Source organism: Talpa europaea, assembly GCF_964194135.1.
Source record: "Talpa europaea genome assembly, chromosome: 13".
In the NCBI taxonomy this organism is placed as follows: domain Eukaryota; kingdom Metazoa; phylum Chordata; class Mammalia; order Eulipotyphla; family Talpidae; genus Talpa; species Talpa europaea.
Window position 1 is genome coordinate 16,744,488 of NC_140080.1, and position 13,546 is coordinate 16,758,033.

General features: G+C 40.6%; 1 protein-coding gene across 1 annotated transcript in view; it reads right to left on the bottom strand.

Annotated features, from left to right (window-relative positions):
• DTWD2 (DTW domain containing 2) overlaps window positions 1-12,629 on the bottom strand; it is a gene marked incomplete at both ends in the record, with an annotated part of 59,928 nt that extends 47,299 nt beyond the window's left edge. Inside the window, one exon of the mRNA XM_084252283.1 lies at window positions 12,412-12,629. Within this exon, the coding sequence (XP_084108409.1) occupies window positions 12,412-12,629 (218 nt within the window). The remainder of the gene's footprint in view (window positions 1-12,411) is intronic.
• Window positions 12,630-13,546: the final 917 nt, after the last annotated feature.

Here is a 13,546-nt window from a genome sequence, read left to right on the forward strand (position 1 = left end):
CAAACACTCTGAAAAAGCCAAGAACAAAGAGTTTCACAGCTTTTCAATAGATTGGTTGAATAAATATACTGCATTACATATAAAAATGCTAACAACTTTCTAATTTTAACTTTAAAAAAATAAATACCACAGTGCCCTCTGCTGTCATTTTAAAGGAATTTAAATAATCAATTAAACTCATATTGAAATTTCTGAAACTACATTTTGAATACAACCAATGAAAGGAGAAAAAGGTTTTCATTATTAATATAATGAACTTTTGTCTCATAAATTAAAAAACTGCCATCATCATTCATGTCTGCCTCAAGTATAATTAACAATGGCTTCATTAAACACATACCCCTACCAAATTGTTTTTATCATTCCATTATTTTATCTTATAGCTGCTTCAGGAGCGAAGGAAGGATAGGTATAAAGGGGGAAAAAAATTACTGCTACCAAAGAGAACCAAGGAGCAAAAGGGCAAAGCCAAAACATTCATGGAATTCTCCAGTATAAAAGGCTACAGGTAATTAAAGACATGTGGTCAATGACACAAGAAGAAATATGAACAGGCCAACTCACAGGAAGTTAACAGTATCATGAAAAAATAGAAACAGTAGGAAGTTAAAGGAAACAAATCAAACACTTAAGACAGCAGGAAGGTCTGTGGTTGACACTGTCCAATAAACCAGGGCTGCTTGGAAGACTGAATGATTCTAGAGTTGACACAAGATGTGCCTGAACCATCTTACAGTCCAGAAGTAAAAATGTTCTCAATAAAGGATATACATGCCAAAAGGGTCCAAGAGCAAACCAGAAGAGTTCCCAAAGGCCCAAAAGGAACAAATTTGATCAACAAAATAAATAACAATAGTATTCGATCATAATAAAAGCAATGCTATACAGATATATGTAAATTGCATAAATCGATTAATAAGGAGAAAACACAACTTTTCCACACAGAAAGATTCTAATCAGTCGGTATGGTAATGGGGTAAATGGGAAAATCTCCATTAAAACACCATAGCAATAACTGTTATAGGCAAGACCTGCTGACGGATGCAAAAATTAGTGGGTAAAAATATGAAGAGAAACCAGTTATTTGCATGGCCTGAAATAAGTCCCCCCCCCCCCCCCCGTCCCCCCAGGCATAGATATCTAAAAGAATCAAAAGCAGGAACTAGAACAGGTATTTGTGTGCGAATATTCATAGCAGCATTGTTCAAAATACCTAAAAGGTAGAAATAAACAAAGTGCTCATCAACAAATGAATGGAAGGAGGGGCACAAAAATGAGCAAACACACTATTCATCCACCAAAAGGAATGAAATTTTGATACATGCTACAACATGGATGAACATGATTCTAAGTGAAATGTCAGACACAAAAGAACAAAGATGATTATATGAAATACCTAAATAGGCAAAATCACAGAGACAGACAGTAGAATAGTGATGACTGGGACCTGCAGGAAACAGTGGGAAGTTAGTATTTTATGGTATAGACTTTATGTTGGGGATGATTAAAAAAGTATAGATAGGGCCTCCCCCGGTGGTGCAGCGGTTGAGCGCTGGGTTACGAAGATGCGCATGGCCTCTGCAGCGCCAGTTCGATCCCCGGCCACCAGCGAGGAGGGTCCCACATGGCGTACAGACCTCTCCTGTCTCGCCCGCTGCTCCCCTCAGCAGTGTATTTCGTCATTCTGCCTGTTCTGCTCCCCACTCTGGCTCTGCTGAATTCTCTCACCCTCCCGCGCTTCTGAGTGTACCCAGTGCTGGTGTAAATAAATAAATAAATCTTTAAAAAAAAAAAAGTATAGATAGTAGTGATGGCTACAGATTATTGATATATTTAATGCCACTGAACTATGCACTTATACTTGGGTAGAATTATTAAGATTTTATTATGTGTATACTACCACAATAAAAAAAAAAAAATCATCCTGCCAAACACCAGGCCTACAGAAACAAACAGATCACACAGGTATCTGTTAGGCTAATCTTCCATTTTTTCCATTTTTGTCCTTGAGTAACCCTGAAACATGCTTCCACTTTCTTCACTTTCCCCACAGCCTCCACTAGGCTTCCAATTGAAAGAAACAGAAAACAAGCAAATAAAAACCTAAAAACTAAGCAGAGAAAAAACAAACACCTTCCAATAATAACTTCAAATTGGCCTTTCTGAATGAAAAATGAGGAAGCACTGAGAGAAATAAGATGTTGGCCCTAGGCAGGTAAAGGAATCAGGAGACAAAACTTTCACCCTAAAAAAAAAAAGACAAAAAAATTAATTGCTCATCCCAAAATAATTAAAGATAGCCATGGACACAGAAAAGGAAAAGATCTATGGGTTAGAAGAAGGTCACGAAATGCTTCACTGGAAATACACGCAAGAGGAAGCCAAAGGAAATGATATAATTCATTACTATATGGTATTGTAATAAAAATATGAAAGCTAAAGCAGCTTTGCCTCTTATTCGCGACATGACCTTGACAGTCTATAAAAGGGAATACTATTTAAATCACAAAGTTATAAGGCTTAGGTATTAAATAAACATGTAATTATAAAAGTACTTGTAACCTGTTAACTCTTTTCAAATAATACCAAATTTTAGACTAGCCTATTTCTGAAAATATTCTCTCCATGAGCAGTAAGAGAATTATAAATTATTAATTTAGGGCAAATGAACTTAAGGAATTAATGTGCTTTGATGTTCTTTGAAGAAAACTTCTATCTACCAGAGGATACGATAGAATTCTTATTTTTCTTGGGGAAATAAATCAAACACCTAAAAAGCTCTAATGTGGTTTTTAAAATTGGCCACTCCTCTTTGGAGACTTAATTAAGATTAAGAAAAAACTCTCTCTTAACATATATCATCTTTGCTCAACTTTGAACATACAATTAGCTGCACAGAAATTTGTAGATCAGTTAGCTTTCCACATATCTTACAAATGAACAACTTCAAAGAATAAACATGGTTTCTATACTAACAGGAAAGAACAAATTAACTGAATAATTTTCACTTGGGAATATGATACTTTTGGTATGCACCAATTATTAAATTTGCAGAATACCTGAATTTTTTTCTGTAAAAGTGATCATCAATAATAAAATTTAAATTTACAAAAACAGTTTTTCTCCCTAAGTACTGATAACAATTCAAGAGTCCTAATTAGCCTACACTAATTACCCTCAGGACTGCCACTTTTCACTTTTACCTGCCCAACTGGCAGACTGACCATGATGTAGGTGGGACCCGGAATCAAAAAGCAAATCTTGATGTTTAACTGTTAGCAAGTAATTTTGAAACTGGTACAATACAGTTCAAAATAAAACATCAGTGACTGACTGCTTCTGGCTCCGACTATGTCCTTCTTTCCTTTCCTCTCTCTCAACTTTGTCCCCATCACTTTTTGTCCTGGAAATCCAAGCCAACAGAATAAGGAAAAGGTTAGGATGTAGAATAAAAGAATTAAATACTGTTAAAAGGTAAAAACTTGCAAGAAAGGAAGGAATCTGTACTAGAGATGTAATCATGCACCACATAGTGCTTATAGACCAGAAGACCTTATCATTTATTTATAGAGACTAGATCGTAATGTTCTAACCCAAAAAATCAAATGATATTTACCTGATATGATAGAGGTGTTAGCTAAAGCAACCAGTGGTAATCATATTCCAATATTCCAAATCAATATGCTGTATATCTTAAACTTACATAATCTGTCATATCTCAATAGTTTTCAAAAGGAGCTAGAAAATACTAAAGTTTAGGCATCTCGTTACTAACTTTAAAAATATAAAAACCAGGGTCTCCCTGGTGGTGCAAGGAATTGAGACACAACCTATGAAGCTGTCTGCAGCCACTGCAGCACAAGTTCGATCCCCAGCCAGGGAGCTACCCACATGGCACAGCAGACCTCTCCTGTCTCACCCGCTGCTCCCCTCAGCAGTGTATTTCAGTCAGTCTGCCTGTTCTGTTCCCCACCCTGTCTCTTGTGAATCCTCTCACCCCCCATATCTCTGGCCTGTACCCCAGTTCTTGTATGCATAAATAAATCTTTTTAAAAAAAATGAAAACCAGAGTTACTCTTGCACTTCAGCTGGTGAGTACTCTGCAAAGAAAACCAGCAAAGAGCTCCAGCCACGGGGCTCACATGAGGCTGGGGGACCAAGGGGACTGCAACCAGAGACCTTGTGTGTTACATCTACTTTCTCATTATTTAAATGATTTAAATCATCATCTCCTGAGAGTTGTTATGACAAATCAATAAAACATGGCACAAAAAATATCTAGTCCTGGGAGGCACCTGGCAGATGGGGGAAGTTAGATATCATCATCTTTTTTGTTTACCATAATTTTTTACACTTTGTACCTTTGAGGGAAGAATGTCTTAGAGAAAGAAAAATGTCTGTCTGCAGTCTACCTGCCTCAATGTGCCTGCTCTCCCTGCTATTTTCCCTCTCGGGCAGATTAGAAAATCCACTGTGTTAAAGCATTATTGCACCATTCACGACCAGTGATTCACAAATCACTACTGACTGTTGTCCTCAGGCTCACAGAAAGAGTCACAGGAGGTAGAAGAGTATTATTTAAATCACCACCTAGAGTGCAGATCTTTTCACAAAATAAAGAATAAATTTAGACAGTGAAAAGCTACTTAAAGAAGTCAACCTTTTACCACAGTTCAGACAGAAAATGCTGCAAGGTCTGCTGGGGTTTTTGAGCATTAGGCACAAACTCGCTGTAACATGGTTTATATGGCCCTTCCCAGGGCAACCACCGCTAAGTCACGCAGACTCACCTCTCATCATTCCCTCCTTTCTGCCAAGCTCTCCAATACAGTCCACTCTATACACCGTAGTCCTGTACAAGCTGTTCCCTCTACAAGAAACAGAATTTTCCCTCCCTCAAAGCCCTGTCCAGTCTTTTCCTTAATTAATCCTAAATATAAGAACCAGATTTAACTTTATTACAGGCTTCAGTCTCAGCTTGAATGTCAAATGCAGTCCTCTCTAACCCTCTTCTAACCTCTTCCTGTGCAACCCTGACTTCATCGGGTTTGGGTGCACATTCTTATGCATTCCTATAATACTCTGTATGCATCCAAAAAGAAGCGAATGGGGTGGAGTTCAAGAGGAAAAGGAGAACACATTTACATACTAACAGATAGACCAAATCTTATCCTAATGAAATTAAAAACTGGTAAAGTCTCTGACACAATAACTTACTAGACTTGCATCCTTTTAGCTTTTGATTCTTACTCCCATTTCAAGGGGGTAATCCCCAAAGAAAGGGGAGGTTCCAGGCTCCACCCTGAGGGGGGATATTGCTGAGAGTGAGAGGCTGGAGAAGACTGGGAGAAGGAAGGAAAGAGATGAAGAGGACCTGGGGGAGACACATGGAGCAGAGGGACATGTGAAGAAGCAGCGCTTGCTTCTCAGCCTTAGTCTTGTACCATAGACTTGGGGGACATGGAAGGAGACACTTGAAAGAGACGGCGATGTGGGTGAGAAACCAGTGGGGGTGATGACAATGGCAGTTGTTACCTTCACTTGGGTTTTGATTTTGCTCTTTTCATTCCAGACTTGCTGGCTCCTTCTTCCCCTTTCCTGTGGGTCCCCACCAGAAGGTGCCTTAGACTTGTAGCAGGCTTTTGGGCCTCAGCAGTGCTGCTTTGGGGCAACCCAGTTTGGCTGGGCTTTTACCCATGAGGGGATGGGTAACTTTGAGTATTTGATTTGGAACCTGTATTCTTTCTCTTTCTCTTCTATCATGCACTAATTATATTAAAGTTCCTTTCCATTGAAGGTCTTATGCACTAGAGTATGTTTTGTCTTGATGCAGCAGATGGCAGAACCCATTTAGAGCAGGCAGGTTTGGGGGTCCTGGGGTACCCCCTGTACTCATTCTGCCTGTAACACCATGATATTTTTATTTCAAAGAGCACTGAAGGCTATATAAGTGATATATACATGATATCATATATATTTACACAAACACAATATATAGTCTTTAAACCTTCCCATTCTGATTTCATGTCATTTTTTTAAAGATTTATTTATCCATGCATACAAGAGCTGGGGCACAGGCCAGAGGTGTGGGGGGTGAGAGGATTCACCAGAGACAGAGTAGGGAACAAAACAGGCAGACTGACTGAAATACACTGCTGAGGGGAGCAATGGACGAGGCAGAAGAGGTCGGCCACTCCATGTGGGTCCCCTCCCTGCTCAGCAGGGATTGAACTCATGCTGCAGAGGCTGCGAATTGCCCCCTAGTGCAGTGCTTAACCCCTTGCACCACCAGGGAGGCCCTGATTTCATATCATTTAAATAAGAATTTTTTAATCACCAAAGTGATTCTTAACCTGAACAAAGGTATTTTACTAACATTATTACTTTGACAAATGCAAAGATTCTTCTTGTTTTCTTAAGCACCTCAAAACTTCAAAACTTCTCAAACAAATTATCAGATGGTCTCACTTCCATGTGGAATATAGAGAAACAAAACAAAGGATCAGGTCAAGGCAAAGGAACAGAGGATCCTAGAAAGCTGACTATAAAATTGAGGGAGAAGGGTGAGAACAAAGTGGGGAGCAAGAAAAAGAGGCGATAGGGATAGACCATGGCTGTTTTGGTGGGTGTGCTGTGGTAACAACACTTGAAGGGGAAGATCCTATACCTCTAAAACACAAGTGGGGGCCTCCCTGGTGGCACAAGGGTTTAAGCATAGCACTGTGACGCAATCTGCAGCCTCTGCAGCACGAGTTCGATCGGCAGCCAGAGAGCTACCCACATGGTGCGGCAGACCTCTCCTGTCTCACCTGCTGCTCCCCTCAGCAGTGCATTTCAGTCAATCTGCCTGTTCTGCTCCCCACTCTGTGAATCCTCTCAACCCTCATACCTCTAGCCTGTACCCCAGTGCTTGTATGCATAAATAAATCTTAAAAACACACACACACAAGTGACACTGTCAACAAATGTTACCTCGATTAAAAAAATAAAAAAGCCACACCCCCAAACCTCAGTATTTTTCATAACAAAAAACCTTTAAACTCTAAGCCCAATTATTGGTTACCAGAAGGAAGGTGGAAGGGTGGGTGGGTGATGAAGCATAGAATTGAACCTTTAGTGTGAACTTAACAATGTAGTATATACACATATTGACTTACATGATGCACGTCTGATATTTATGTTATAATGCAATGTTAAGTCTATTAAAATTATTTAAAAATTTAATGATTTTCAAAGTCTTCTGACTGTAACTTACAGTAAGAAATAGATCCCATATTGCAAATACCTGTACGTGTGTGCATAAGCACATACATATAGACACACATACAGATACATATGCCTACACATTGAAAAAGCAAAAGTCTGACTGTGGTTCATTACCAATTATTTGGGGAAAAAATGCCCTTCATCATCAATAATCAGATCACCAGACTTTTACCTTGAGGGTCCCCTAATGGATATGCCATTTCCTATAATACCCTGATCTCCAGCACAGTTGCAGCCATACCTTATGAAGCTCTGTATTTCATATTTCTCTGCCTAACACAATGCCTTAAAACAGTCTCTCACATTATTTGTTGAACAAATTAACTTGCCAATTAATTCAACAAATATTTAATGCAGCTTCCACATCCTATGATCTTCACCCTTCTTATTCCATCTCACATAGTGCCAAAGACACTTTGAGGAGCTCCACCAAGATTTTGTCTTTAAATTTAAAAAAAGTTAAATTGACACATCTGGAAAAATGGAATTAAGAGTTCAATGAAATATAGCCAGGTTTGGCAAACAAGACATGCAGAAGGGAAAGACTAAATTTATAAAATCTGTATCTTGCAACAACAAATTGGTGTGAGGATTTTTAAAGAATAATCCATGCAGGTTTAAGATACAATGTATTTCTAATGAGCAAGAGTCTACTGAGAAGTTAAAGTAAGTTTGCACTTCCTAAACAAAACCAATTTCTGAAACTTCCTAGACTGTGACAATTCTAGTAATGCATTCAGGGAAATTAACACGGTCATAAGTAAATGGCCAAATAATTGTGACTTACTTATGATTCAAATCCAAGAATGCATTCTAGCTTTAAAAACTATTACAGGGCCTCCCCTGGTGGCCCAGCGGTTGAGCTCTAGGTTGCAAAGCTGCCTGCAGCCTCTGCAGCACCGGTTCAATCCCTGGCCACCGAGTGAGGATCCCATATGGCGCGCAGACCTCTCCTGCCGCCCGCTGCTCCCCTCAGCAGTGTATTTCGTCAGTCTGCCTGCTCAGCTCTCTGCTCTGACTCTGGTGAATTCTCTCACCCTCCCGCACTTCTGACTGTACCCAGTGCTTGTATAAATAAATAAATAAATCTTTAAAAAAAAACAAAACTATTACAAACATAAATGTAAATAAGTTCATCCAGGGAACTCATAGGATCCTAACAAATGAAAAAATAATTTTATAAAATAATATATAATGATTTATATATTTACACACACACATATTTATAGAACCATAACATGCCAAGGGGGCAAAGGGTTTTTTGAAAGACAGAAATTACTCTAGAAATAAGCAAACTGCAAAAATACTGGAATGAATTCTATCCTAAATATGAACTAATGTAACTGAAAACAGCTATACCCAGCAAGTCATTTTTATTTTTTAAAAAGCATATGAGGTTAGACGACAGAGAGGGATGGAAAGGCTGAGCAAAGAGGATTTAAAGGGTAATAAAAATATTTTGTATGATACTGTAATGGCAGACATGTGTTCTTATAAATTTATCCAAAGTCAAAATATGTACCAAGAGTGATCCCTAATGTAAACTATGGACTTGGAATGATGATGCAGGAAAGAAAGTTCATAAATTGTGACAAATGGACCACCTTGGTGGAAGATGTTGGTAATGGAGGAAGCTAAGCATGTGTGGGAACAGGGGTATATGGGAAATCTCTGTGATTTCCGCCTAATTTTTCTGTAAATCTAAAAAATTCTATTAAAGCAGGTGGTGGTACAAGACAGATGTGGAAAATACACAAATCTTTGCTAAGCATAGGAGACTATTTTTTTTAAATTCTATATTGTGTTTATAAATAGCAGATCTGAATAGGCTAAAAACTATGATAAAGCTGGGATGATAATTTAACCTTAAATTTGTGTTTGAAACACTTTAGTACCTACTAAGACCCCCATCACAGTAGTTGTAAGGGTTCTCACCAAATTTCTTCACTCAACTTGCTCTTTTGTTCACATACACAATCCCTTTAGTCACAAATTATTCATCCTCCTCAAAGGTTTGCTGAGTGTCTACTATACATGGTACATCGAGAAAGATTTTTTTTTTTAAATCCTTACATTTAAGATTCCTTCTCTGAGGTCTTATAATCCAACCAGGGACAAGGTGAAAATATCAGAGACAGGATTCTTCAAGTAAATTGAAGACATTCAACAGAGTCATCCTTCTGCTCTCCTTCTGAGAATGTGCTTCTCCTGGCTGGATCGCTCATCTTTCAAACCTCAATATATTTTCAAAATGCTATTTCCTCAGAGATCTTTCATGACACTATCCTGCTATTTTTCATTCATGTTAATTGTCTAAAATCTTTATAACAACATGGAGACTCCTTGAGAGAATGACATTTCAGCCTGAGGACTAACTGCAACTGTGCAGGTATCTTGATGGTGATGGGCGCCAGTGTAGGGGATTTAGCTTTTATTAATTTCTTCTTTACTCATTTATATGGCCTGGTTGCTGCTGGCTTTTGGGACAAGAGCCAAAACCTGAACCTCATATTCTCCCTGGATATTTTACACTCAAAATCCCATTTCATCAAGATAATTCTCCTAGTAGTTAGCAGAGTAGCCTATTTATAAGGACCAGCATGTATAATGGTCATTTTTTAGTTTCTGCAGCTCAGTATCTGGGAAAGCAATAAGGAAAAAGACACATAAAGAAAGAAAAATAGAGGGCCTCCCTGGTGGGGCAGGTGGTTGAACGCAGCGCTGTGAAGCTGTCCACAGCCTCTGCGGTGCCAGTTCGATCCCCACCGGCCTCAGAGCAACCCACATGGCGGCAGACCTCTCCTGTCTCGTCAGTAGGCCTGTTCTGTTCCCTGCTTTGTCTCTGGTGAATCCGTTCACCCTCCCGCACATGTAGCCTATACCGATTCTTGTTTAAACAAAATAAATCTTTAAAAAATTAACTTCTTGGTGACACTGTTTATACAAGGTCTTACTATCTCACTTAATGGGGTCTGCTACAATCTGGAAATAACACGTGAGGTTGTACTTTTCTCTTGGTTAAAGCATATTATTTAATGATAGATCATAGAATAAATACATATCCGTGCTATCAAAAGAGAAAAAAATTTCTGACTTGGGTACAATTACCAATGTGTATAGTATGATTCACTTCATTTCTTTATAAAATATTTCTATTGCTTTCTACAACTTCGTAAAATTTCTGACGTTGCAATTATTTTTAATGAGCAAAGCTCGTTAAACTTAATTCACTTTAGAACTGTTTAGCTTATTTTAAAGTGCTTGATATGGGTAATGGGGAAACAACTTCCTATTTTAATCATTATGAAAGCACACCTATTTTTGTCAGAGCATCTCATTCCTTCACTGCTGTTTGTTTTTTCTCTGAGTCTATATTTTCAATTTGTAATTACAATATTTAATTATATATTTGGTGGCTTGTTAACTAGTTTATTATCTGTAACCAATAACAGATGGTATCCTCCATGCAGGCACTGTATCATCAGTGATTAACAAAGCACTCAGTAAGCTCTGGCTAAATGAATGTCCAGATATAGTGCACAGAAGAGAGGTCTAGGGGTCTTCCTGGTGGCTCAAGGGGTTAAGCACCGCACTATGAAGCAATCCACAGCCTCTGCAGCACAAGTTCCATCCCTGGCCGGCCAGGGAGCTATTCACATGGCGCAGCAGACCTCTCCTGTCTCGCCCGCTGCTCCCCTCAGCTGAGTATTTCAGTCAGTCTGCCTGTTCTGTTCCCCACTCTGTCTCTGGCGAGTCCTCTCACCCCTCACAACTCTGGCCTGTACCCCAGCTCTTGTATGCATAAATAAATAAATCTTAAAAAAAAAAAAAGATCTGGGCTACAGACACTGGGACTAGTTAACAACTCATCTGTGAAAACTGGGACAAGCACTTGTGGGACAGGTGTGAGTCAGAAGAAAATAGAATCTAGACTCAAAATCTGGGAAAGCCTACCCTTTAGGCAAAGGAGAGAGTACCAGAAAAAGATAAATCAAAGGGATGCCGTGAGGTGACAGGAAAAGTGAACAGAAAGGGGCCCATGAGATTTCATCTCATGAAGGAGACTTTTGCAGAACATTTCAAGACAGTATAGAAGCCGATGTCAAATTAGAGTGACTCCCGGGTGGTGGAGGCATCAGTAACAGTCAAAATTGGATGGACAATAGAAAGACAGGTGATAGCTGGAGATTAGGTAACCAGGGTAAATGACCCTAGACCTAGGAAGTAAAAAGAATGGTTTATTCGAAAAGCATGTGATTCAAGTGAGGGGGGGGAAGCATTCCTGACAAGGCTGAAATACACAGCTCAGAAAATACTGAAATATACTTAAACAATCGGGCATATCGTGAGAGCTCAGTAATGCTCAGGGTCATAATTGCTACTGTTTGCGGCAACAATTGTCTCTCCATTAAACTATAGGTGGCCCTATATAATAAAGTAAAAATCAAAAATCAACAAGCAACTATAAACCAGCGATACACTGGGAGGGGAAAGGAGGAAGGAGTAGGGTCAAATTAAGGTGGGGTGGGCATTTTATGGGGAATATAATCAAGATGAAAATGCATACATGTGCAAAAATGAAAAATGATGTAAAAAATATATAAAATTAAATTAAATTTAAAAAAAGAAAGAAAGAAAATGATAAACAAAAAAAATAAACTATAGGTGGCCCAATAAGGACAAATCCCTGCACTCCCAGAGCCCAGCACAGTGCCTGGCACACAGCAGGCACTCCATAAATACTTCTAAGTGAATTCTCGACAGTCTTAACTAGTGTGACAGCCACCTGGCTTGTCTCTCCCCTCCGACCCTTTTTGGTTTTTTGCAGCAATAAGGCTGTGTCCCTTAAACATAAAAGTGCCCAGTATTATTCTCCTGACTCCCTACTGTCTCTTGATGAGACGCCTAAGTTTCCTGACAGCAGAACTTGTCTGCTCACCCCATGACATGCTCCGCGTCCTGCAGGGAGTAAGGTTAAATAATCATGAATCAGGAGGGGCGGCTTTTTACTCCAAGGTGCATCAGCAGATGCAGCCACCCCAGGTGCCCCTTGGCGGAGCCCTTGCAGCCGCCTCCCCGGCAGGGGGCGCTGCAGCCTCCTCGACAGCAGCGCCCGCCGCAAGCCCCACCCACCGCCTGAGTCACCTGCAGCGGCTGCACTCGGGCCTCCGCTGGGCGGGCTCCACGGGCAGCTCCCACAGCCCGTCCGCACTGGCTCCGTCCGCCTCCGCGCCCACGGAAGCCGACGCCAGCGCTGCGCCGCCCTCTCGCCGCTCCTCCTCGTTCGGCGCGTGAGACCTCGAGGCCTCTGGCGGCTGCGCTACCGGGTCCCCGCCAGTTCGCGCCTCTTTCTGCGGCTCCATGGCTGGCGCGCGGGGCCGTCCGTCACATTGATGCGCCGCTGCCGCCGGGGGGCGCCACACGCTGGAGAAATCAGCCCGCGCCGCACGGCGCCACGCACGCACGCTACGTAAGGGGCGTGTCCCTGAAGCCCAGGTTTTTTTTAAGTCCCGCCCCCCAGCGGAAAAGGAACGAGTCCATTGGTCAGTGCCGACAGTGCTTGTAGAATGCGGAAGTAGAGTGAGTCCCCAAGGGGGTGCTGGTGACTAGGTAAATGCTGCTGAGGCAGGAGGAGGAATTCACCCCTGATCGCAAACTCGAATCTATCTTCTTTAATTCCATTCTTGTAAAAGTGAAAATAAAGTGAATTTCTGTATTTCCGCCTTAAGAAGGAAATTTAAGAATTGGCTGAGTTTCCACCAGTGAGTGCTCGCAAAGCATTTGCTGCATGCATACTTGATAATTAAATAATATTTAAAAGCTACCGACTTATAACTGGATTCAAGGCTGTGCCTTTTTAATTATGCGAACTTATTGCTCAAGAGGACTAGTGATCCATGTACTCTTGTTGGTACTTCTGAACATCAAGCTTATGGTTTTACACTAGAAACATAACACTTGTTAAAGGAGGTTTTTAAGTGTCCCAGACCTCTTAACATCCACAGGAGGACTGACCTAGAGTACTACAAACCATGTTTTCTGCATGAGAAAATATGGAACGATTATTACTTTACCCAAGTGTTTACAGCTCTTGAATAACAAAAATATAGCCTGTAGTTGTGTAGGGGTAATTGTGTAGGCCACTGAGCAGGTTTTCTATGATCCAGCAGACCGGGTAAAGCAGGAACGAGTTACGGAGACCTCGGAGGCTTTGCAGGCTTTTATTGGGATTTACCAGGCACATGGCAGGCAGGGGTGCTGGGGGGCCAGGAGGTTGGCA